The following is a 22,836-nucleotide window of genomic DNA, read 5'->3' as shown; positions in this document are numbered from 1 at the left end:
TCAGGCCAGAAGACATGGACATGGACGGGAACTTGTTTCCAGATCTGCGGTCATCAGGGAAGCAGCACAGCTTTTTGATTTCTAAGTTCTCTCCTTTTATGTTTCAACAGTGGCTTCTCTTGAGCCCATGAGAATAGGAATGCTCAGCACTACATTCTTACCAGTTTCCAAAGCCACAGTCCATTACAGCTTCTAAAAGGGCCATTTCTTCTTGTGCTGTCCAGCTGGGATCAAGAACAGGGAAGTCTGAGGTCTAAGGAGAAAAATAGATTTGGTTAGGAACAGGGATAGGAATGGCATGCAGGAGTTCCAACTATATAGTACGTGGTTTAAAAAGAGAGCAAGCACCATGTGTGTCGGTGCACATCTGCAATCCCAGCAAGAAGCAGGCAGGATCACTGGCTCCAGGTTCAGTGAGATACCGCGTCTCAAAGACAAAAGTGGGAAGTCCTGCCAGGAGGGAGACACCTGATCCCAAGTTCTAGCCTCCACATATATGTGCACATGTACACATGTTTACCACCATGCACACAGGTAGAGCATACACCAGGCCCCTCCACACAAAGACTGTCATCTTCAAGTACATTATTGTTTGCCCTAAGATGTATTATTACTTCCCACCTCCTCCATCCCTACCTCTATCAGCTACGACATTCTCCAGTAAAACAGAGCTATGCTTAAATTTTTTTTTTTTTTTTTCTGAAAAGACTACTATGTTTCTGGATGTGTTACGTAGTAATTACGGGTGATAAAGTTTGTTGACATCAGTCAGGAGTGCATCCTGCTCTTCTAGAGGACCAGACTTTGGTTTCTAGCACCTATGTCAGGTGGCTAAGAACCACCTGTAATTCCAGCTCCAGGAGATCTAACACCTCTAACCTCCACAGGCATCCAATTCACAAGTGTACACGGGTGCACACACTTAAACATCATTTAAAAGGAAATCACTTAAAAAAAAAAAAAGTCATGCATGGTGGTACACACCTTCAATTCCAGCACTTGGGAGGCAGAGGCAGGTGGATCTCTGTAAGTTCTAGGCCAGCCTGGTCTACAGAGGAAGTTCCAGGACTATACAGCCTAGACTATAAAGAGAGACCCTGTCTCAAAAAGCAAGAGGTAAAAGAACCACACAAAACAAAAGGTATGCAAAAGGCAAGCAAGAGGAAGACTGAGATAAGTGGACTTTATGCTTATCTCAAAACAAACTAATTGGAGTGAGGGCACACAGCTCTAATCCCAGCACTAAGAAAGCGCTTGCCACAGTCTGAGGACAGTTTATTCTACACAGCAAGATGCTGGCCAGCCAGAGATATATAGTAAGGGAGATCTTTTCTCAAACAAGCAAGCAGAATAATATCAAGTGGGTATGGCAGCAAATTCCTGTGATCCCAGCAATTAGAAGGCTGAGGTATCAGGATAGAACACTGAGGCTAGCTTAAGCCAATGTAGCAAATCTGGGATAGCCAAGGATACAGAGACTTCTCCTGGAAAATAAATCAATGAAGTTTTTAACTCCAGAAGAGATCAGGGGCTGGGAAATGACTCAGACTTTAAGAACTCTAGTGCTGAGGCAGAGGTCCTGAGGTCGGTTCCCATCACCACACTGGGAAAAAAGCTCTCAGGTACTATAATCCCAACTCCAGGAGCATGGACATCTCTAGCCTGTGGGCACACATGTACACACACATAATTAAACATAAAAATTAGGGCTGGAGAGATGGCTGAGCGGTTAAGAGCACCGACTCTGCTCCTCCGAAGGTCCTGAGTTCAAATCCCAGCAACCACATGGTGGCTCACAACCATCCGTAATGAGCTCCGACACCCTTTTCTGGTGCATCTGAAGACAGCTACAGTGTACTTAGATATAATAGCAAATAAATCTTTAAAAATAAAATAAAATAAATTAAAAAAGAACAAATAAACCAAAGGTGGAGAGTGTGTCGCAGTGCATGCCTATAACCTTAGCACTTGGAGACTGAGGCAAGAGGATCACTGTGAGTTTGAGGCCAGCCTGGGTTCCATAGTGAGACTGTCTCAGAAAATGGTAACAAACAAAACACTATGCTATACCCACCAAGATATAAGATGATAATGCCAAATGTTAGTGAGTATATAAAACAATCAATAGGTGTAACATATACAACCACGTGGGAAGATGTTCTAGTCATTTCTTTGAAAGTTCAACAAAACATTCTACTCATTATACCTGGGCTATTTACTCAGGAAGAACAAAAATCTATGAATACAGAAAGCAATACCTAAGCATGCTTGCAACAGTTTTACTTATAAGAGCTCTCTATGTGGGCAGAGTGCAAGGGGTCCATAAAAAGAAGATGGATATGCAATGGAGTAATGCTTAGTAATTAAAGATTCTGCAAAGTGAACATGAAAGGGACTGGAATTACTTAAGACATGGAGAGATGGCGCAGTGGTAAGCACTGGTTCTCCTTTAGAGAATCCAGGTTTGATTTCCAGCACGCACACGGCAGTTCACAACCACTGCAACTCCAGTTCCAGAAAATCTAATGCCCTCTGACCTCTGTGCACCAACTGCTCTGGTGTATACATGGTGCACAGATATATATGCAGGCAGAATACCCATACACATAATATAAAAATAAATACATCTTAGAAAAAAAAGCCAGTGATAGAAAAGTAGAAATTACTCTACGAGGTACATGGTTTCAGTATTTCCTACTGATAAACCCAGAATCCTCTTAACATGGGCTGGGCTTAATAGCTTCTATTTTTATATTGAGCCTCCAAGTAAACAAGCTATCATGGTGGTGAAGACGCAGAGAGGCTGTGGCCTGGAGACAACTCAGCACAACCAGGTCTTGGGTGGAGTGGCAGTTAGGAGAGTAAAAGGCAGCCCTCGTGATGAGGTGCCAGAGGACTATGGAAAGGCACTTGGAACTCATGAGCCCAGGATGCAGAGCTGAGGACCAACTGCTCTGGGCCTCGTCTGAGTTCCTGAGCCACAGCAATTGTGGGAGGAAAAAAAAGCAGTTTCTAGTTTAAGCCACAAAGTTTTCAGGGAGCAACTATAAAATAAAAACCTAAGCACTGCTCGCTTTCGTGTATATCTGAAACTTCCACGATAAAAGTCAAACAAGAAAATAATATAAGAGCTTTTTTGATTCCATAGGCATTTACAACTTGTCACAGCTTCTGTTGGTGACTATATAATCTGTCCTATTAGTAAAACCACAAGCAACATATTTTGATCTAAGTCTACCATATGAGCTTATCATGAGACCTGACAGAGAAATTTCAGAGTCCATGCGTATATTAAACTCATATTAATTACATTCAACCTGGCAAGCACCTTAAAGATATGTAAGTATGAAAAGTCACACATCAGTTACAAGGCCTGTCATTTTTGAACATTAATTACCCCTTGCCAACTTATGTTCTAATCCAAACTTTCCACATTATAGAAGGAAAAAATGTCTTTTCTGAATAACACTGAACTTGAAGAAAAAGAGGGGGAGGAGGGCGGCAGTGGAGGCATCTTCTTTGTCTTCTTCTTCTTCCTCCTCCTCCTCCTCCTCCTCCTTCAGGTTCAATGTTATTCAAACCCTTGACCCAACGTTGGGTCTGACTTTCTAACAATGGGACCTAGAAATCTACAGTTCTATGAAGCTCCCAGGTAATAGAGTTTAAGAGTTACTGTCATAAAGGGTGTGGTAGAGGAGCTGCCTTCTCTTGCTCAATGTCCTAAGAGTTATAAGACAGAAATAGCTACAGAATTCAGAAATCTACTAATGCACCACCCACCACAGCATGAGTAACGCCCGAAAACGCAGCACTGTGAGATGAAAAAAGTACTGAGACCATTTAAAGCTGTCAGATGCTTCACGCTGCAAGGAGTCAAGAATTTAGAGGCTTAGAGGGTAGAAAGCCAAAAGCCGGTCATCACTTCTACAGACGGAAAGATCTGTTGGAATAGTTAAGATTGGCTAATAAAAGCTAGGGAGTTTCAGAAGTCTCCAGAGGCTCCCAGAAGTCCCAGAAGTCTCCAGAGCGCTGAAAGGTGTTTGTATGGGTGCCGGGCATGTGAGGAGGGATGATGTAATAAGAACTAGGAGGACTTGGCTAAAGTGAGACAGTGTTTTTAGCATTGTGTGGAAGACGTGGCGACCAGAATAGCTTTCCTCCAGTGGCTGACCAAGGCTACAATCTACCCAAGCCATAAAATTACCTCATAAGGGTTATTTTACCATTTCAAATGAATAAATTGAGACATAGCTCAGTAGTAGCATGTGATCCAAACCATGCACCATAAAAATAAATAAAATAAATAACAAAATCTGAGTCTAGACGTTCTTATGTGCATTTGAAAACATTAATCAATTTTCTGAAGATATAGTAACTTTGGTGAAATGAACTCAAATCCGAAGCTGCTGACTGACTTTACAACCCTTCATTCAATGGGCAGTTGACAAAAGGGGGAACATTTTGGTTATTGCTCCAATCAGTGAATACGAGATACCCTTGGAGGAGGTAGATAGAAAGCGGAGATTCAAGGCCATCCTTGGCTACATGACAAGTGTGAGGCCAGCCTGAGCTACATGAGACCCTATATCAAAAACCTTAGAAGTTAAAGAGACTGCAGGCTGGAGAAAGGCCTGCCTGAGGAGCACATGCTACTCTTCCCAAGGGCCTGAGCTTGGGCACCAGAACCCATGTCAAGTGCCTCACAACTGTAATTCCAGCTCCAAATGATCAGATGTCTCTGGCCTAAGCTGGCATCTGAACTCACATGCACATACCCACATGCACATACCCACATGCAAGTACACACACCGACACATAATTAAAAATAATAAAAATAAATTTTTTTTTTGGTTTTGGTTTTTTCGAGACAGGGTTTCTCTGTGTAGCCCTGGCTGTCCTGGAACTCACTCTGTAGACTAGGCTGGCCTCGAACTCAGAAATCCGCCTGCCTTTGCCTCCTGAGTGCTGGGATTAAAGACGTGTGCCACCACGCCCGGTAAAAATAAATATTTTTAAAAGGAGAGACTGGAACGTGTAAGGGAAGGCAGCTAGTTGCTCTCCCAAAATTCTAAGTTGCTTTTCTTTGACTAATTGATTATAGTCCAGAACATGACTCCCAGTATTGAAGGTACAGGTACAGTAGCAGGAGCCAACAAATGATCAAATTCATGTCGATTTTCTTTCTGTTTTATTTTACTTTTGAAACAGGGTCCTATGTATCCCTGGCTAGCCTTAAATTTCCCATGTAGAAAATGAGAAATCCCTTTGACTACTGGTCATTCTGGCTTAATTTTCCAAGTGTTCCCAGGTCCTTTCTGTGTACCACTATGTCTGGTTTTATGTGGCAGTAAGGATGGAACCTAGGACTCTGGCTTGGAGCTCAATATGTAAATCAGGCTGGTCTCAAACTCACAGAGCCACCTGCCTCAGCCTCCTAAATGCTGGGATTAAAGGCATGCACTACCATGCCCAGCTTCTTTCTAATCTTTTAAAAAACACACATAAATGTGTTGTGAATTACATAGTAGGCAGAATTCTAAACATATTCTGTATTTCTTCCAAAATTTCTGTCTCTTCTTTAACCATGCACTAGGTGCTGCAGGTAAAATTATTTAAAATTAAAGATTCTGCATATGGAATTAAAATTACTATCAACTAGCATAGTAGAGACAAGTCTAGTTTATCCAGGTGAGCCCAATGAAATCATACAAGTCCTTAAAGGTATTAGAGAGGAGCTGGAGAGATGGTTTAGTAGTTAAGAACATTGGCTATCTTCCTGAGGACCTGGGTTCAATTCCCAGAATCCATACTGTGGTTCACAACTGTCCAGAGGATTTGACATCCTCTTCTGACCTCCAGGAGCACCAGGCACTGCATGGCACACAAAATAAAATAAATTATGAAAAAACGTAAAACTTCTTATAAGCAGTAAAGGAAGGCAGCAGAATGAGAGTAAGCAGATAAAGCAGCAGGGCAAGGCTCAGGCACTTCAGCAGCAGCCTCAGGACTCCCAGCGTCGGTGGCTTTGGAGATGGCAAAGGGGGGGCTAGAAGCCAGGCAGCCTCTCAACGCCAAGAACTCTGGCCAATAGCCAGCTAGCCCATAAGGAAACAGTAAATTCCACCAATGACCCGAATGAACCAAGACTAACTCTCCTCCCAGGTGTCAAGATAACAAACGCCCAGGCCGGCCAAAAACCCCAATTGAAGCCTCTCAAGACCTGCCACAAACCAGTAAGCCCACTGCTCTGCTGACCTGTGCAAGAATAAAACTGGGCTGTCTTAAGCCACTTAATTTTTCATAATTTATAACAGCAACTGTAGAAAACGAATACAGTGCTGAATGGTTAATCTATACTATGGAATTACTACTGAAAGAAAACTGTGCCAGAGGCTGTATCGAAAACTTGTTTTAGTTGTTTTAAGTGCTCTGAAAACACAGAACTTCCCCTGAAGTGCCAGAGATCAAATCCAAAGTCTGGGGTACACTAGAGATGGGCTCTGCCACTGAGCTAGATTCCCCAGGATCCAGACAAAACTATTTTTTTTTCCGTTTTTAAAACATTTTTTTAAACATTTATTTATGTATATGAATGCTCTATCTGCATTTACACCTGTGTGCCAGAAGAGGGCATCAGATCCTATTATATATGATTGTGAGCCACCATGTGGCTGCTGGGAATTGAACCCAGGACCTCTGGAAAAGCAACCAATGCTCTTCACTACTACTGAGCCATCTCTCCAGCCCACAGACATAACTATTTTAACACAGAACATAGACCTGTGGAGCACACCTGATTATCCATGTTGGCTTACTGAACTGGCCAGGGCTGGAAGAGTGGCAGAACTCTTTCTTTAAAGGTGTAAATGCCATTACTCAATTGGAGTCAAGTCTTTTCTGGCCTATTAACCAGTTTATCTCTTCAAATTCTTATCTTCTTTGATTTTTTTTTTAAGATTTATTTTATTTTTAATGATGGTGTGTGTGTGTGTGTGTGTGTGTATGCGTATGTCCATGCGCACGTGCGCACACGCACACACGCATGTACACACACTCCTGTGCACATATGAATGAGGTGTCTATGGAGTCCAGGAGAGGGTATTCAGTAAAGTCGGTATCAGGTTTCCCTAGAGCTGCAGTTATAGGGAGTCGTGTTGCCCATAATCAGTGCTGAGAACTGAATTCCAGTCCTCAAGAACAGCTGGCACTCAAAACTGACAGCCATATTTCCAGCCCTATTATTTGTTGGTTTGTTGAGACAGGGTATAGTAGTTTGAATGAAAAATGAGTCCCTTAACCAGGGGTAGTGCGCCTTTAATCCCAGCACTCAGGAGGCAGAGGCAGGCAGATTTCTGAGTTCGAGGCCAGCCTGGTCTACAAAGTGAGTTCCAGGACAGCCAAGGCTACACAGAGAAACCCTGTTTCGAAAAAACAAAAAACAAAACAAAACAAACAAAAAAAAAAAAAAAGAAAGAAAAAAAGAAAATGAGTCCCTTAAGTCTCAGGCATCTGAATACTTAGTACCTATTTGGCGGCTGTTTGGGAAGGAATAGAAGGCATGGCCTTTGTTGGAAGAGGTTTGTCACTGGAGATGGGCACAAGGTTTCAAAAGTCTCCTGTCATCCCCATCTCTCTGCTTCTTGTCTGTGGACCAGGATATGAGTTCTCAGCTGTAACTTCTGTGCCAGGCCTGCCTGCCTAGAGCTATGCTCAACTTGATGGATGGACTCCTATTCCTGTAAAACTGTTAACCCCAAATAAACCCTTCCTTGTATAAGTTGCCTTGGTCATGGTGTTTCATCACAGCCACAGAAGTTACTTCCCTAATAGCTACCAAATGGAGATGAAATACTCAAAGGCATGGGGCCAGTCTCATGTAAAACACCACACAGGGCTTCACACTGTATCCTTCACTCGCCTTGAACTCATGACAATCCTCTTAAACGCTGGAGTCACAGGCAAGAGCCACATTGCTCAGCTATGTTAAGCTATTATTTATTTATTTGTTTACTGATTCTAACAGGCTTCTTTATTTAATATAGTGGGCCTTTTTTTTTTTTTTTAACTTCATGTGCATTGGTATTTTGCCTGCAGTTCTGTATGAGGGTATCAGATCCTCTGGAACTGGAGTGACAGACAGATGTGAGCTACCATGTGGGTCCTGGGAATTGAACTCAGGTTGTCTGGAAGAACAACCAGTGCTCTTAACTGCTGAGCCATCTCTCCAGTCATTTTTATATTTAAATGTTTTAATAGTTTGCAAAGAACTAAAAAGGCTACTAAATAATTATCAAATTCAGAAGAGAAAAAGGACAGAGACACATGGGGAAGGAAACTTAGTTCTTAGTCTAAATACTTAACAGAGGAATGAAAGTTTCCATCAATGTCACCATTACCATTATTTCGTAAGTATGATCACTCTGATGTTTCTTGTACTCAAATCCTCGAGTGAAACACTGTGAAGAAGAGAAAAAGTTAAATTACTAAAAGCTACTTTAAGAAAGTACTTCCTTAGGGCCGGGGATGAGGCTCAGGTGTAGGGCACTTGCACATACAGCACCAGATTCAACCCCAGCACTTGGAAGGAGCTCAAAGAATCAAGAGTTCAAGGTCAGCCTCACTCAGCTTCACAGCCAGTTCTAGGTGTGCTAGAGACCATGCTTTTAAAAATTAAAATAAGGGGCTTAGCGAAGCATTTGACTGCTCTTCTAGAGGTCCTGAGTTCAATTCCCAGCAGCTACATGGTGGCTCACAACCATCTGTAATGGGATCCGATGATACATTGAACTCATAGACATTAAATAAATAAACACATACAGACATAAATAAATAAATCTTAAAAATAAAAATGAAAGCCAGGCATGGTAACATATGCCTTTAATCCCAGATTTCGGGAGGCAGAGGCAGGAGGATCTTTCCAAGTTTGGGGCCAGACTGATCTACATACACAGGGAGTTCCAGGATAGCTAGGACTATGTAGAGACCCTGTCTTAAAACACCAAAAGCAGTTCTTTCTCTCCTGGTCCCAGGTGCTGCGGGAGCCAAGTTACCGTGCAGACATGGTTAAGTCCAAGATCCAAACCACACACAACCAGTCCCACAAATGGCACAGAAAAGGCATCAAGTAACCCTGGTCACAAAGATACAAATCTCTCTTAAGAGGGTTGACCACAAGCTCCTGTGGAACATGAGCTTTGCCAAGAAGCACAACAAAAACGGCCTAAAAAAAGACGCAGGCCAACAATGCAAAGGCAGTGAGTGTACTCACAAAGGCCATCAAGGCCCTCGTGAAGCCTCAGGCCATCAAGCCCAAGATGTCAAAGAGCCCCAGCTGCAAACTCAGCCATCTGGCTTTCATCGCTCACCCCAAGCTTGGGAAGTGGATCAAAGCTACATGGCCAAGGGGCATAGGCACTGCCAACCAAAGCCTAAGGTTCAAACCCAGGCCTAGGCTTTGGCTCTAGCTCAGACTCCCAAAGGTGCCCAGGACCCTGTGAAGGCCCCACAGAAAAGGTTCCTGCCAATGTGAAGACAGCTGGAGTCTAGGACACACCAACTACACACCATCTGCAGATGACCAGTGTCCTATGCTGTTTTTACACATAAACTTGAGCAAGGGAAAAAACACCAAAAGTAAATAAAATAATACAAGACAGATGGTTTGAAGATGCTCTGATGTTTTTGTTTGTTTGTTTGTCTTATTTGAGGCAAGAAGTCAAGTACTTCAAGTAGTCCAGTCTGGCCTTGAAGTCCTGTTCCTCTCTCTCTTTCCAAGTTCTGAAATTACAGGCCTTTACTGCCACTACCAACCTGATGGATATACTGGAGTCTTTTTTTTTTTTTCCAAGACAGGGTTTATCTATATAGCCCTGGCTGTCCTGGCACTCACTTTGTAGCTGGCCTCGAACTCAGAAATCCACCTGCTTCTGACTCTCAGGTGCTAGGATTAAAGACGTGCGCCACCACGCCCGGCTGATATACTGTACTCATAAAGCCATTGTTTTGGGGTTTGTTTGTTTTTTCTCTTGTTTTTGGTATACTGAGAAGAACTGTGCTATGTAGTCCATGCTGGCTTCATTTTCTCTCCTCCTGTCCATTCTTCCAGAGTTCACCCCATGCCCAGTACATAATCTTTTTTTTTTTTTAATTTAAAAAAATTTTTTTTTCAAGACAGGGTATCTTGAACTTAGAGATCTCCCTGTCTCTGGCACAGAAATGGCATCTACATGAGTACTGGGATTCTAATTCTCTTACTACAGCTGAAAGAGGATCACATTTTTACATTTTAACATCTCTGAAACTGGATGCTGTTTGTGTGCACGTGTTTGTAGGTGCACTCAGCTATGCACACCCTTATGAAAGCCACAATTAGGTGTCTTCCTCTATCGCTCTCCACTGGCCTCGAACTCAGAAATCCGCCTGCCTCTGCCTCCCAAGTGCTGGGATTAAAGGCGTGCACCACTACACCGGGCAGGAACTTTTTTTTTTTGGTTTTTCGAGACAGGGTTTCTCTGTGTAGCCCTTGGCTGTTCCTTTTGACCTCACTGTTTAACTAGCTAGAGTAGTCTTTGTGTAGTTGACAAGTGAACCAAGTGTTTTGTGGGCTATATTAGGAGTAATACTGGTTAGGGGTGCCAGGTGCTACTTTGAGTACCTCACTTGAATCAGCCCTAAATCATCACTACAGCACTGAGAAGTAAGTCAATATCTCCATTTTACAGATGAAACTCAGCCAAAGAACGCCTAAATCATTTGCTTGTTGGGATTAGCAGGGCTTACCCAGTCTAAGACACTTGATTTTAGGAAGCATTCCAGAGATCGCACAGAGTTTGCTGTGCAAGCTCGAGGACCTGAGTTTGAATCCCCAGCATCTGTGTAAAACCTGGGCATGGTAGCATTCGCCTGTAACCCCATGCTGAGGAGGACATGGAGGAGGTAGGGGAAGTTTGGGGGAGCTTGGGGGTTTGTTAGTCAGGCAGACTAGCTAAATGACAAACTCTAGGTTTAGTGAGAGACGCTGTCCCAAAAAATACAGTGGAGAGCGATAGAGGAAGACACCTAATTGTGGCTTTCATAAGGGTGTGCATAGCTGAGTGCACCTACAAACACACGTGCACACAAACAGCATCCAGTTTCAGAGATGTTAAAATGTAAAAATGTGATCCTCTTTCAGCTGTAGTAAGAGTATATATTAGAATCCCAGTACTCATGTAGATGCCATTTCTGTGCCAGAGACAGGCAGATCTCTAAGTTCAAGGTCAGCCTGCTCTACAGAGTACCAGGACAGCCAACGCTACACAGAGAAACCCTGTCTCGAAAAACCAAAAAAACAAACAAACAAAAAAGGAACAGCCTGCCAGCTCTGACTCCTGTTATGGAAATTTTTCAGGTTTCTTGGGAAGATGGTCAGCATTAAGATGAGCTGCCGTCTGGAACAGTCCTGTCTGTCTCACCCATCCGTTCCCGACCTTCCTGGTAAAGTCCGCAGGGAAGACTACCTGTAGCAAGAGAGCTCGTGCATGGTGGTCCTAAGCTCCCGAGTTACTCTAAGTTACTGTATCCACAAAACAGACCAGGAGAGAAACCCTCTCCCGGGGGAGTTACCTGCAAACACAGGAAGAAAGGAGGGGGCCCACATTCAGCACATTTAATGTAAGGTTCCGTGAGGTAGGAGGAGCAGCCTCTGCAGGGCGGCTTATCAGACGGGTCATCTGGAACACACAGAAAACAAACATGAGCTTAACACTCTACGAATGGCTGCAGCCTGACTGCATGGACAAACACACAGTAGTGAAATGAGTTCACTGCACACACAAACAAGAATCACTCTGTCTACTGCACAGAAGGCAGCATGGTGCTTCCTCCAGTGAACCTATCGCTTCAAACACCAGGCAGAGATGCTCGGGGCAGAGAAGGGAAACTTAGAAGTTTTAACAATTTACAGATCCTACTTTGCCACAAGGGAAAGAGAACTGAGCACGTTCCCTATTCAGCACACACACAAAAGCAAACCAGACAAAAGGTCAACGGTTGTTCTACCTAAGAGCAGCACACAGGCAGTCACTGCCCTGGTCTTTCAACTTCTCGGCAACTTCATATTCTTTTCTTAACAAGTTGGAGGAATCCCAATTTGAGATTTAAGCTTGGTGTCTAGACTTGAGATACCAAGGAGAAGGCAAACCGTTGTAAACAGGCCTGCTCTTGTTCTGAACGATGAAGGCAAAGGGCGCATGTAAATTCTCCAAAGCCCTAAGACTACAGATGCCATTGTTCCAGGTTGCCCTAAATCCTGCCTCTCTGAAGTCAGAGCAACCTATTGTTCTGTGATTGCCCATGGGAATGTGAGACAAAGGCTTGGAAGGGAGAAGAAGGGACTTACTTTGTTAAGCTATCAGACTCTGTCATAGCACTTTCCTCCATAAAGCTAGGAAACACTTTCTGCGGCACTGACAGCCGCTTGCTTTGCAATGAAGACAGAGAAAACTGATAGGGGCTGGTCCCCAACTAGGACCTTCAACTCCTCATCTGCCTGCTTCTGCCTCCAAAGTGAAGGGATTACAGGCATTGACCATCTACCACTTCTGATAAAAATTAAAATACTAAGTGCTAGATGTCGGTTAAGAAAATTATGTCTATTTGTATGTCTGTGTGTGACACATGCATTTGAGTACAGGTGCCAATGGAAGCCAGAAGAGGGTGTCAGATCCCCTGGAGCTGGACTTACAGGCCATATGTCTGCTTGACCCCTACAAGAACAGAATACCTGTGGGCAGTGGTGGCACACGCCTTTAATCCCAGTACTTGGGAGGCAGAGGCAGACGGATTTCTGAGTTCGAGGCCAGCCTGGTCTACAAAGTGAGTTCCAGGTCAACCAGGGCTACACAGAGAAACCCTGACTCGAAAAACCAAAAAAAAAAAAAAAAAAAAAAAAAAGGACAGAACACCTTAAGTGACGAGCCATCTCTCCAGCCACAGATGCCAATCTTTCCCAGCCCCAGATGCCAATCTTTCCCAAATCACCACCCCCTGAACTCTTGCTTTATTTTTATTTTTAAGAGACAGGTTTTAAGTTGTCAAAACTGGCCCTGAACTCCTAGGTTCAAGTGGTTCTATATCATCACAATAGAGCTTCCCTAACTTTTTTTTTATTACATTTTATTATTTATTTATATTTACATTTGTGTGTGTCTGTGTGTGTGTGCATGTGTGCTGCAGCATATGGAGGTCAGAGGACAACTTTTGGGAGTCAGTTTTCTTCTTCCAGCATGTGGGTTACAGGAATTGAACTCAAGTCCTCAGGCTTGAGCCATCTTACTGACCCTTTTCTATCCTTTTTAATAGTTCATTTCATCAATTAACTAACCTGATGGTTCTGAACTACCCCCCCCCAGGAGAGATTTTGGAAATCTACGAAGGCAGATTTTTGCTGCTACGGTGAGAAGGATGCACTAAGAACATTTTGCAGATAGGAACTGGGATTCTAGATGTTAAGTGCTGAAGATGTCCTTCCTACACAGCAAACCAAACCAAACCAAACCAAACCAAAAGCCCTGACTCCCGTCCTTAAGCAACTTTCAAGTATTTCATTAAATATTCAATGAGATAGAAAAACAAAGCTCACAATTACAATCCCTAGAACCTATTTCTATATTACATGCTAAAACTATTTCTTTTCGACAGTGTTGGGAGATCTGACCCAGGACCTTGTACATGCTAGTCAAACAGGTTTGTAACAGTGCTCACTGAGTTATGGCCCCAGCCTCAATGCCTGCAGGGTATGGTGGTGAATGCCTTTAATCTCAGCATTCAGAAGACAAGCAGGTAGATTTTTATGAGATCCACAACAGCCAGAGCTACTTAGTGAGATCCTGTCTGAACGAAAGTTAAGTTTTAGTATATTTGAGTACTCTAATACAACTGTACACAGTTCAAGAGGAGGTCTTCCTCTGCCTTATTCTGTACACAGTTCAAGAGGAGGTCTTCCTCTGCCTTATTTAGAACCTGACCAGGTGTTACTAAGACCTGTAACATTTCTTAGTCACTAGCAGCCTGATTTATCCTGTTTCTCATGGTAAGATGCCGAGATCCAACCTATGGGTAAGTAGCTGACTGCTTATGTCATCATGATGTCTCCTACAGCTTTAATGTACTGCCCCCATCCTTCCACCCCCATATTTTTATGTCGAGATTGAATTCTCTAACTCAATTTATCCCTTTAACTGGAGGCAATCCTTCTGCCTCAGTCTCCCAAGTGCTGGGATTACAAGTATGTGCCATCGCTCTAGCAGCAATAATATCTTTAAAACTTCTGGATACACTTGCTATTTTACTATAAACTATATTGTTTCATTATAAATTACTCCACATATTATGGAATTATTTTTATTTTTGAAATCATGTACCTACCTATTCCATTTTCAACTAATCAGAGACTTAAAAAATATAAAATGAATATAATTTGGTCTAAAAGGTTGAGAATTAATCTAACCAGTTCTCTACTAGTGGCTCTGTACGCATTTATGACATTTACATTTTGTTACTTTATCAGTATCTTTGATACACACACACACACACACACACACACACACCACTTCACATTTCTCTCTCCACGTATTTCCTAAAACTGGACTTATTGAGTACACAAAGGGACTGATCAAGGATTTTGAGGGTTTATTTACTTTGATTACAATTATTTACTCACTTTGTGTATACGTGTAGGCATGAATGTTCCATAGAGTATGTAACTCCCAACCACTGTGGGGGATCTGACACCTCTGCCTGGGCCTCCATACCCACACTCACTATATCAATACACACATAATTAAAAACAACAAAAATAAATTAAAAATTCAGAAAAAAATAAATTTTATAAGAATATTACTAAATTGGTCAGCTGATAGTGGTGTGTGCCTTTAGTGCCAGAACTTAGAAGGCAGAGACGTGAATTTGAGGCCAGCCTTGTCTACAGAGTGAGTTCCAGGACAGTCAGGGTTACACAGAGAAACCTTGCCCAGAAAACACAAAAACAAAATATGTGGGTAAGTCAATAAAAATACTATAAGTGGGCTGGAGAGAAGGCTCAGAGGTTCAGAGCATATAGAGGTTCCTACAACAGCCTGTGACATAAGTTTCATGGGGTCTTGACACTTTCTTCTGGCTTCCTCAGACACCTGCACACACATGTACGAACTTACACACACACACACACGAAACATACACAAACTATTAAAAAATAAATCTTTGGGGTTGGAGAAATAGCTCAGCAGTTAACAGTAGTGGCTGTTCTTCCAGAGAATCAGGGTCCGATTCCCAACATCCACACGGCAGCTCACACCATCTGTTACTCCCTCTTTTGGCCTCGAAAGGCATCCGTATGCATGTGCAGCAGACATATGAGAAGACAAAACACTCATACACATAAAATAATAAAAATTTAAAAATGAAATAAAAATAAATCTTACAAGCAAAACTACTATAAACAGGGTTAGAATGGCTCAGTGCTTAAGAATGTTTACTACTCTCACAGAAGACCGGGGTTCGGTTCCCAGTACCCACAAATCTGTAACTCCAGTTTCAGGTGATCCCAAATCCTTTTACAGCCTTCACGGGTGCCTGTAAACATGTAATACAAATAAACTCAGAGACAAACACACAGACACATAAAATAAATCTTTACAAAGCAAAAACATTATACACAAAGTCGAAAAAGAAAGTAAACTGGAAAGTATTTGCAAACTCATGGGAGAAAAAAGTTGAAATTCTTCTTTAATTTTTAATCTTGATTTTTATCAGTACGAGTGTTCTGGTTACCTCAATGTTCATATAGCATGCACATGCAATACTTGTGGAAACCAAGGGGTGTCTGGTCCCCTGAGATTGGAGTTATATATAATTGTGAGCCCTCCTGTAGGTAATGGTGATTGAACTCAGGCCCTCTGGAAGAGCAGTCAGTGATCTTAACCACTGAGCCTCTCTCTAGCAACTGAAATTCTTATTCTCTAAAGATATTCCTGAGGCCCCAAGTTTGAGTCACACCATCAAAGGAAGACATAAAACGGAAGAACCACATGGTTGTTGTGGACCACACTTGTAAATCCTGGGGGAGCTTAGGGAGACCTTCAAGTCCTGCCTAAGCTACAGATCAAGTTCTATGTCAACCAGGGCTATACAATAAGACCCTGCCTCAAAAAAGCCAAACAGAACAAAACAAAGCCAGGAACAGTGAGTGGTGCATTCCTAGAGTCCTGAGTACTGGGACGATGAGGCTGAGAGACTCATTTAAGAATCTGAACTTGGGGGCAAAAAAAAAAATTCTGACCTTGAAACCAGCCTCAGCAGCAAAGTGAGAATTCAGAGTTGGGAAGGGAAGGGGAGAGACAAAAATGGTCTTCAACAGGGGGATGATTATCTACCTTTGCTCCTAAGGAGAAATAAAAATGAAAACGACACTAATATGTAACTTCTCACTCCAGGTGAGAACACAATTGCAAGCCTGAGCCTTTGCAGCAATGACTGGGGCAAACAGGACAGGGAAGAATACAGCACAGCTCATTTGGAGGGGAATTTAGGAATAGAGAAATGAAGCTACAAATCATTATTATTATTTGTGGGGTTTTCTTGCTTGTTTATTTTTTAGGCAGGATCTCAGTATGTAGGCCAGGCTTGACTGGAACTCATTATGTGGATCAGACTGGTCTTGAACTCACAATGATCGCCTACCCTATGCCTCCTGAGTGCTGGGATTAAAGGAGAGGCCCTAACAATTGTTTTAAAGGGTGGAAATAGCAGGGAGGGAGTGGCCTTTAATCCTGGACTTGGGAGGCTGAGGCAGACATGTTACCAAGCAGAAGCCAGCCTGATCTACAGAGTTCCAGGACAGCCTCAGTCCCACAGAGAAACCTTGTCTTGAAAGACAAGAGGTGGGAATACTTTCCGTTTACACTCGGAACATTAGTAAGATGAAAATATAGAACTAGACGTGTCCAAGATTCTAACTTTCTGGATATACGGAGGGAAAATGCAGAGCGCCTTTGATACAACGACAGGAACCAAATCCTAACGCTTCTGGGTCGTACTTTATGACTGTGCGTGTGTGTATGTGTCTGTTGTGTGCACTGCCCAATTTTGTGATCTCTAATTTCTTTGAAATCCAATGATGGTACAAGTCTGAAATCCCAGCACTTGATGAATAAGTAGTTCAAGGTCATCCTTAGCTACAAAGCCAGTTCCAGGCCAGCCAGTCTACAGGAGACCCTGGGTTCAAAATAAACATGTCTATTTTCTGATCAACCATATGGTGACTGGTTCACTCAGCTTGGCTTTTTTCTAAAGTGATGAAGCTGTGCCACATTCAGTAGGCAAACAACAGACCGGTCTTGCCTGACTTTACTTTTATGTGCTATTCCTAATTCCTTCAGGCATTATCAAAGGCGCTGCTTCCCTGATCAACCTCTACTTTAGGTGGCTATTCATTGTCACTTGAGACTTGTCCCACTGTACTTACTGCTAAAGGAACCCAAACGGTCCATCCTCTAGCTGACTGATGGCTGCTTGATCTCCCTTGATGTGGAGTTTCTTCAAGACGCCAGACGTTGCCAAACAATCCCACGATCCCCTATGAACAAAGAGAAGACGCACACAGATCAGAAAACCAGTCCAAAGCATATTTTGGCAACCCGACACGGCAACTGTGTGGTTGCCAACCACAACACTCAGACCCCCCTCGCTGACAGAATGTGAAGTGCAGCCTCCTTACAGAACCTGGAACTTGCTGGTATGGTAGTATTCACCTTTAATCCTAGTACCCAGGAAGCAAAAGAAAATAGGTCTCTGTGAGTTCAAGGCCAGCCTGGTCTACATGGAGAGTTCGGAGCCAGCTACATAGTGAGACCCTGTCTCAAAAAATAAATTGAATTTTATTACTGGAAACTAAGGAATCCTACCCGACATATAAGGATCAATAACTTACTCCTTCAAACAGGAGGACTTCAATGTCATCCCTGGCTATCTTGGACTGCTTGAAATGGCCAGTGGTGGTGCACACCACTGATCCCAGCACTCAGGAGCCACAGAGCCTGCTCTACAGAGTGAGCTCCAGGACAGGCAGGCAGGGCGACATAGAGAGACCCTGTCTTAAAGGGGAAAAAGGAAAGAAAACCCAAGCCAAAACAAAGCATATAACAATCTGGACAAATAAATGTTAGTTTTATAAAAGGCTAATTCAGCCAGGTAGTGGTGGCACACACCTTTAATCCCAGCACTTGGGAGGCAGAAGCAGGTGGATTTCTGAGTTCAAGGCCAGCCTGGTCTACAGAGCTAGGACTACACAGAGAAACCCTGGGGGAGGGGCGGGGAAACAAACAAACAAAAACAAAACAAAAGGCTAATTCACCTTCATTTCTCCTGAAATAGGTTTTTCTTTTTTTTTCTTAAGATTTATTATTATATGTAAGTACACTGTAGCTGCCTTCAGATACTCCAGAAGAAGGCGCCAGATCTCGTTACGGATGGTTGTGAGCCACCATGTGGTTACTGGGAATTGAACTCAGGACCTTCGGAAGAGCAGTCAGTGCTCTTAACCGCTGAGCCATCTCTCCAGCCCCCCCCCTTTTTTTTTTAAAGATTTATTTTATTTATATGAGTACACTGTAGCTGTCCTTAGACCCACCAGAAGGCATCAGATCCCATTACAGATGGCTGTGAGCCACCATGTGGTAGCTGGGATTTGAACTCAGGACCTCTCGAAGAGCATTCAGTGCTCTTAACCGCTGAGCCCATCTCTCCAACAGAAATAGGTTTTTGTCGTTGACATTTTTAACTTGGGGACTGACATACAAATTATATGCAATGCTTAGATAAGAAGGCTGAGGGTCAAACTTTTGGCTATTTTGGGTAGGGGTGAGGTTTTACTCTATATATTTCCAAGAAAACTGATCTTTGAAGAAGAATGTTGTGGGCTCAGTAGCTCAGTTGTGGGTGTTTTGGCAAGGATGCTTTATATTCACACTCCAACCTCCATTGAGCAAGTAAACCCAGTACTCCAGAGGTACAGACTGTAGGATCACGAGTTCATGGAAACTCTTGGCTACATTAAGTTCAAGGTTAGCCCAAGATACATGAGGCTGCCTAAAAAAAATTAATTAAAAAAAAATTTAACAAAGGCATATGCCAGGTACTAAATGAAATCTTAGTACGGGGACTATATCTTAGAATCCTAACAACCTCCTGACATAGGCTGTTTTCCCCAAGAAAATGAAGCGCTAAAGATTGGGGTATTTGCACAATGTTTTTACAGCCTGGTGAACAGCAGGGCTCTATCAAAAGACCTTTACAGTGGCAAAGATTCTACAGTACGTCTGACAAACACTTCACATTGCAAAGCACAATGCTGCAGAAAGCAACATCCTCCTTCCTCTCCTTCCTTAAAAGACCACGCAGTGACACTAACATCCTTGAGAGATGGGCTACATTTAAATTAATTACAAGAGGGATCAGGGAAGGCATGGAGGGGCAGGATCCCATGAGCACAGGGGAGCCGCAGGCTTGGCAGTTGTGCAGACAGCATCCTTACAGCTGCACGGTCTTGGGCAAGACACTGTAGCCGGGCCTCGACCTCAAAACAGTGCTAAACACTGGGGCGCGGAGACCCACGTGGGGGTTCGGCGGGTCAGGTGGGCCGGGGCCGCGCTCCTCCGCCCAGCCGGGAATACGGAGCTGCGGCACCGCCAAGCCGTCGGGGGGGAGGGGCTCGGGACTCGCCCGGCCGCGCTAACCTCCCCCGCCGCGTAGCCCCGCCGCGCCAGCCCGCACCTCGTGACCCCGCGTGCCCTCGCTCCCGCCGCTCGGCCCCGCGCCTCACCTCGCCACGTCCCGCACCTCGGCGCCGAAGAGCCCGCCGCTGCGCGCGCTGTGCAGGCTCTCTGCGTGCGCGCCGCGGCTTGCGTGCGCGGCCTCGACTCACGTGCGCGGTCCCGTGCCGCTCAGCCACGAGCACGCCGAGGCGGTCCCGCCTCCTCCAGCCCGGCAGCGGGCGGGTCCCGGTGGCGCCGCCCCGGGATGGGGAGCGTGGTACCTGACTGCTAGTCGGTGGGCTCAGAAATCTGACCTGCTGTCACTTTCTCCGTCGCCACCGGCGGCCCGGTGGCATGTGCTAAGGCGGCTTCCGCTGGTTCAGTCTGGATTTTTTTTCTTAACAGTCCCATTCCAATTCTTTTGCAAGCAAAGAAACTGAGGCTGCCCAGGCTCTGGACTGGAGGATGACGAGCCCCGGGCGCACCATGCCACTCATGGATTACCCAGACTGAATAACTTGAGGGGTGAAGAGGGTTCTTTTTATTCTGATGCTTCTGGGACGTCGAAATTGCCTTCTCTGGAAAGACCCATCCCCTGTCTGGGCTTCAGAGGCCCACATGGAAACGCAGTGATGATGTGGTGGTCCACTCTGATGTCACTCTTGAGGGCTAGGTATGTCCCAACATCTCTTATTACTACTAGTATAGATTCTTATAAGAGCTTCCATTTGTGGAGTCCTTCAATACTGCATGCCAGGCATTGTACGAAGCGGGTTACATATAAGGGTTCGTCTAAAACAACTTTCTGAGGGAGGCACTGTTACTGTCCTCATGGTCCAGCATTGAAATATATAACTTAGGATCACAGTGCTACCAAGTGTTGGGGAAGAGCTCTCTTCCAACCATGGCTGATCTTAACTATTACGCTGTATATCTATTTAAAAATCTGTTTCATAGATTTGCCCAATTTCTGTTGGAATTCATTTATACGATATCGGCCTGTGTGGCATCTTGATTCGTTTTTTGGTACACAGGTAATATAAGTCTATTGTTAAAATAAAAAAATCTGCAGCTGGGTGTAATTAGTGGCTTACATCTGTGATTTCAACACTTGGAGAGTGCAGGACAATTGCCTTGAGGTTGAGATCAATCTGGGCTACAGAGTAAGAGATCTGTCTCCAAAACAAAACAAAACAAAAAAAAAAAGAGTAGTAAAGAAAAAACATTAAAAATTCACATGTGAAAGTCATCCCCACCACGTTAAATAAACACTTGATGCTATAGAGTACTTCACATTTACTGAATCTCCAAATCCATTCATTTCACAAAAGCACCACCAGCAGCCACTTCCCTGGGTGCTGAGAATTTGGTAGTGAGCAAAGTATATGCTCTTGCACATAAGGTTTGTGTATTTTATATATAAGCAATAAAATATAAGTGTGTTGCATGTTAATATATAAATAACAAATATTTTAAAATGCCTCATAATGTGGTTTTATGGGAAATAAATCAAGATCCAGATATAACAGTGATAGATTTTCTTTTAGTCAGGATAGGGAAGAAAGGCTTCTTAGCAGACATAACACACAAGAGGAAATCCAATTATTGAATAAGAAACAGAGGCTTCTGGATTTCTAGAGAGAACCATAGATGAGACTCAGCAGGTACAGTGGCCCTGGTGTGTGGCTTTGATAGGCATGGAGAAGAAGAAGCAAGGAGGTCAGAGTGGCTGGAGCAGATCCAAGTAAAGAGATTTGATGGAAAACAGCTAGGACCCAGATCCCACATCTCTTGGTAAACTTTGGCTGGATTTTTGATTTCACTGGGATATGATAGAATTCCACGAAGGGTAGACATCAATGTATTTAAGAAAAGAATAGTGGCTCATGCCTGTAATCCCAGCACACAGGAGGTCAGCCTACGCAACACAAAAAAATTCCAGTTCAGTCCGGTGCATGTGACCCTGACTCAAAAAATGGATAAATTAAAATGTCCAAGAGGAGCCAGGCAGTGGTGGTGCATGCCTTTAATCCCAGCACTCAGGAGGCAGAGTCAGGTGGATTTCTGAGTTCTAGGCCAGCCAGAGTCTACAGAGTGAGTTCCAGGACAGCCAGGGCTACACAGAGAAACCCTGTCTGGAAAAACCAAAAAATAAAAAATAAAATAAAATGTCCAAGAGGGATGAAAATTAAATGAATTAAAATGTATCCAAAGGGATCCAATAAGGTATGATGTCATAAGTGTGAAAATGACACAAATAATGAAACCCATTACGTTAACTTAAAAATTAGCGCAAGAACTAAAAATGTCAGGGTCTGGTGGGATGTCTCTGTCAGTGAAGTGTTTCAATTTAAACCTCGGTGCCCAGTCAAGGTGGTGCGTGCCTGTAGCCCTAGCACTGGGAAGGAGACCAGAGGATCCCTGGGGCATGTTGGTCAGCCAGTCTAGCTGAATCACTGAGCTTCAGGTTCCTTGAGAGATAACTCTCTCAGAAAAATAGAATGAAGGGGTTGGGAGATGCCGCAGTCAATGGAGTACATGTGGACCTGAGTTCAGATCACTAGCACCACTATTCCACTCGGTACCGATCCCACACTGGGGAGAGGTGAGACAGGCACATACCTGGAGCTCATTGGCCAGCCAGCCTAGCCAAAGTGATGAAGTCCAGGAGGAACCCTCCTCAAAACACAAGGTGGAGAGCACTTGAGGGAAGGCACCCAACATCAGCCTCTGCCCTCCATATGTAAAGGTTAACTATATACATATATGCACGCGTGCGAGCGCACACACCCTTTCCAGTGAAAAGGAAGGATGACACTTTTAGAGGTAGTGCCTTCCTCGGTTTCTTCCCTTAGCAGTGTAGTGTTAGTAGCATGGCAGGACCATCGGAAGAGAAGGGTAGAGACCACAGAAGATGGACTTTAGCAGCCAGGTTTTGTTTGGGAATCTGTGTTTTGCGTACTAACTGGGAATCACAGTAGGACTCTGCTGCTCAGTGGAGAGCTCAGGGCTCCAATTGTGTAACGGAGTATAATTGTTTCTTTGT

The 22,836-nt window shown here is 43.8% G+C and overlaps 2 protein-coding genes across 2 annotated transcripts in view; one reads left to right on the top strand and one right to left on the bottom strand.

The window, feature by feature from the left end:
* The window catches only part of Tada2a (transcriptional adaptor 2A), a 50,217-nt gene extending 30,271 nt beyond the window's left edge, over nucleotides 1-19,946 (bottom strand). The window contains exons 1-5 of the mRNA XM_021176615.3: nucleotides 19,859-19,946; nucleotides 17,504-17,614; nucleotides 11,605-11,711; nucleotides 8,397-8,456; nucleotides 162-253 (exon numbers count right to left, since the gene is read on the bottom strand). Of these exons, the coding sequence (XP_021032274.1) occupies nucleotides 162-253; nucleotides 8,397-8,456; nucleotides 11,605-11,711; nucleotides 17,504-17,528 (284 nt within the window). The 5' untranslated portion in view covers nucleotides 17,529-17,614; nucleotides 19,859-19,946. The remainder of the gene's footprint in view (nucleotides 1-161; nucleotides 254-8,396; nucleotides 8,457-11,604; nucleotides 11,712-17,503; nucleotides 17,615-19,858) is intronic.
* A 137-nt stretch (nucleotides 19,947-20,083) lies between these two features.
* The window catches only part of Acaca (acetyl-CoA carboxylase alpha), a 275,396-nt gene continuing 272,643 nt past the window's right edge, over nucleotides 20,084-22,836 (top strand). Inside the window, exon 1 of the mRNA XM_029483172.2 lies at nucleotides 20,084-20,463. Coding sequence (XP_029339032.1) covers nucleotides 20,423-20,463 — 41 coding nt within the window. The 5' untranslated portion in view covers nucleotides 20,084-20,422. The remainder of the gene's footprint in view (nucleotides 20,464-22,836) is intronic.

This window comes from Mus caroli, unplaced genomic scaffold (genome assembly GCF_978045245.1).
Source record: "Mus caroli unplaced genomic scaffold, Mus_caroli_1 scaffold_13, whole genome shotgun sequence".
In the NCBI taxonomy this organism is placed as follows: domain Eukaryota; kingdom Metazoa; phylum Chordata; class Mammalia; order Rodentia; family Muridae; genus Mus; species Mus caroli.
Note: the sequence above shows the minus strand (reverse complement) of the source record. Positions and strands in the feature narration are given on the sequence as shown.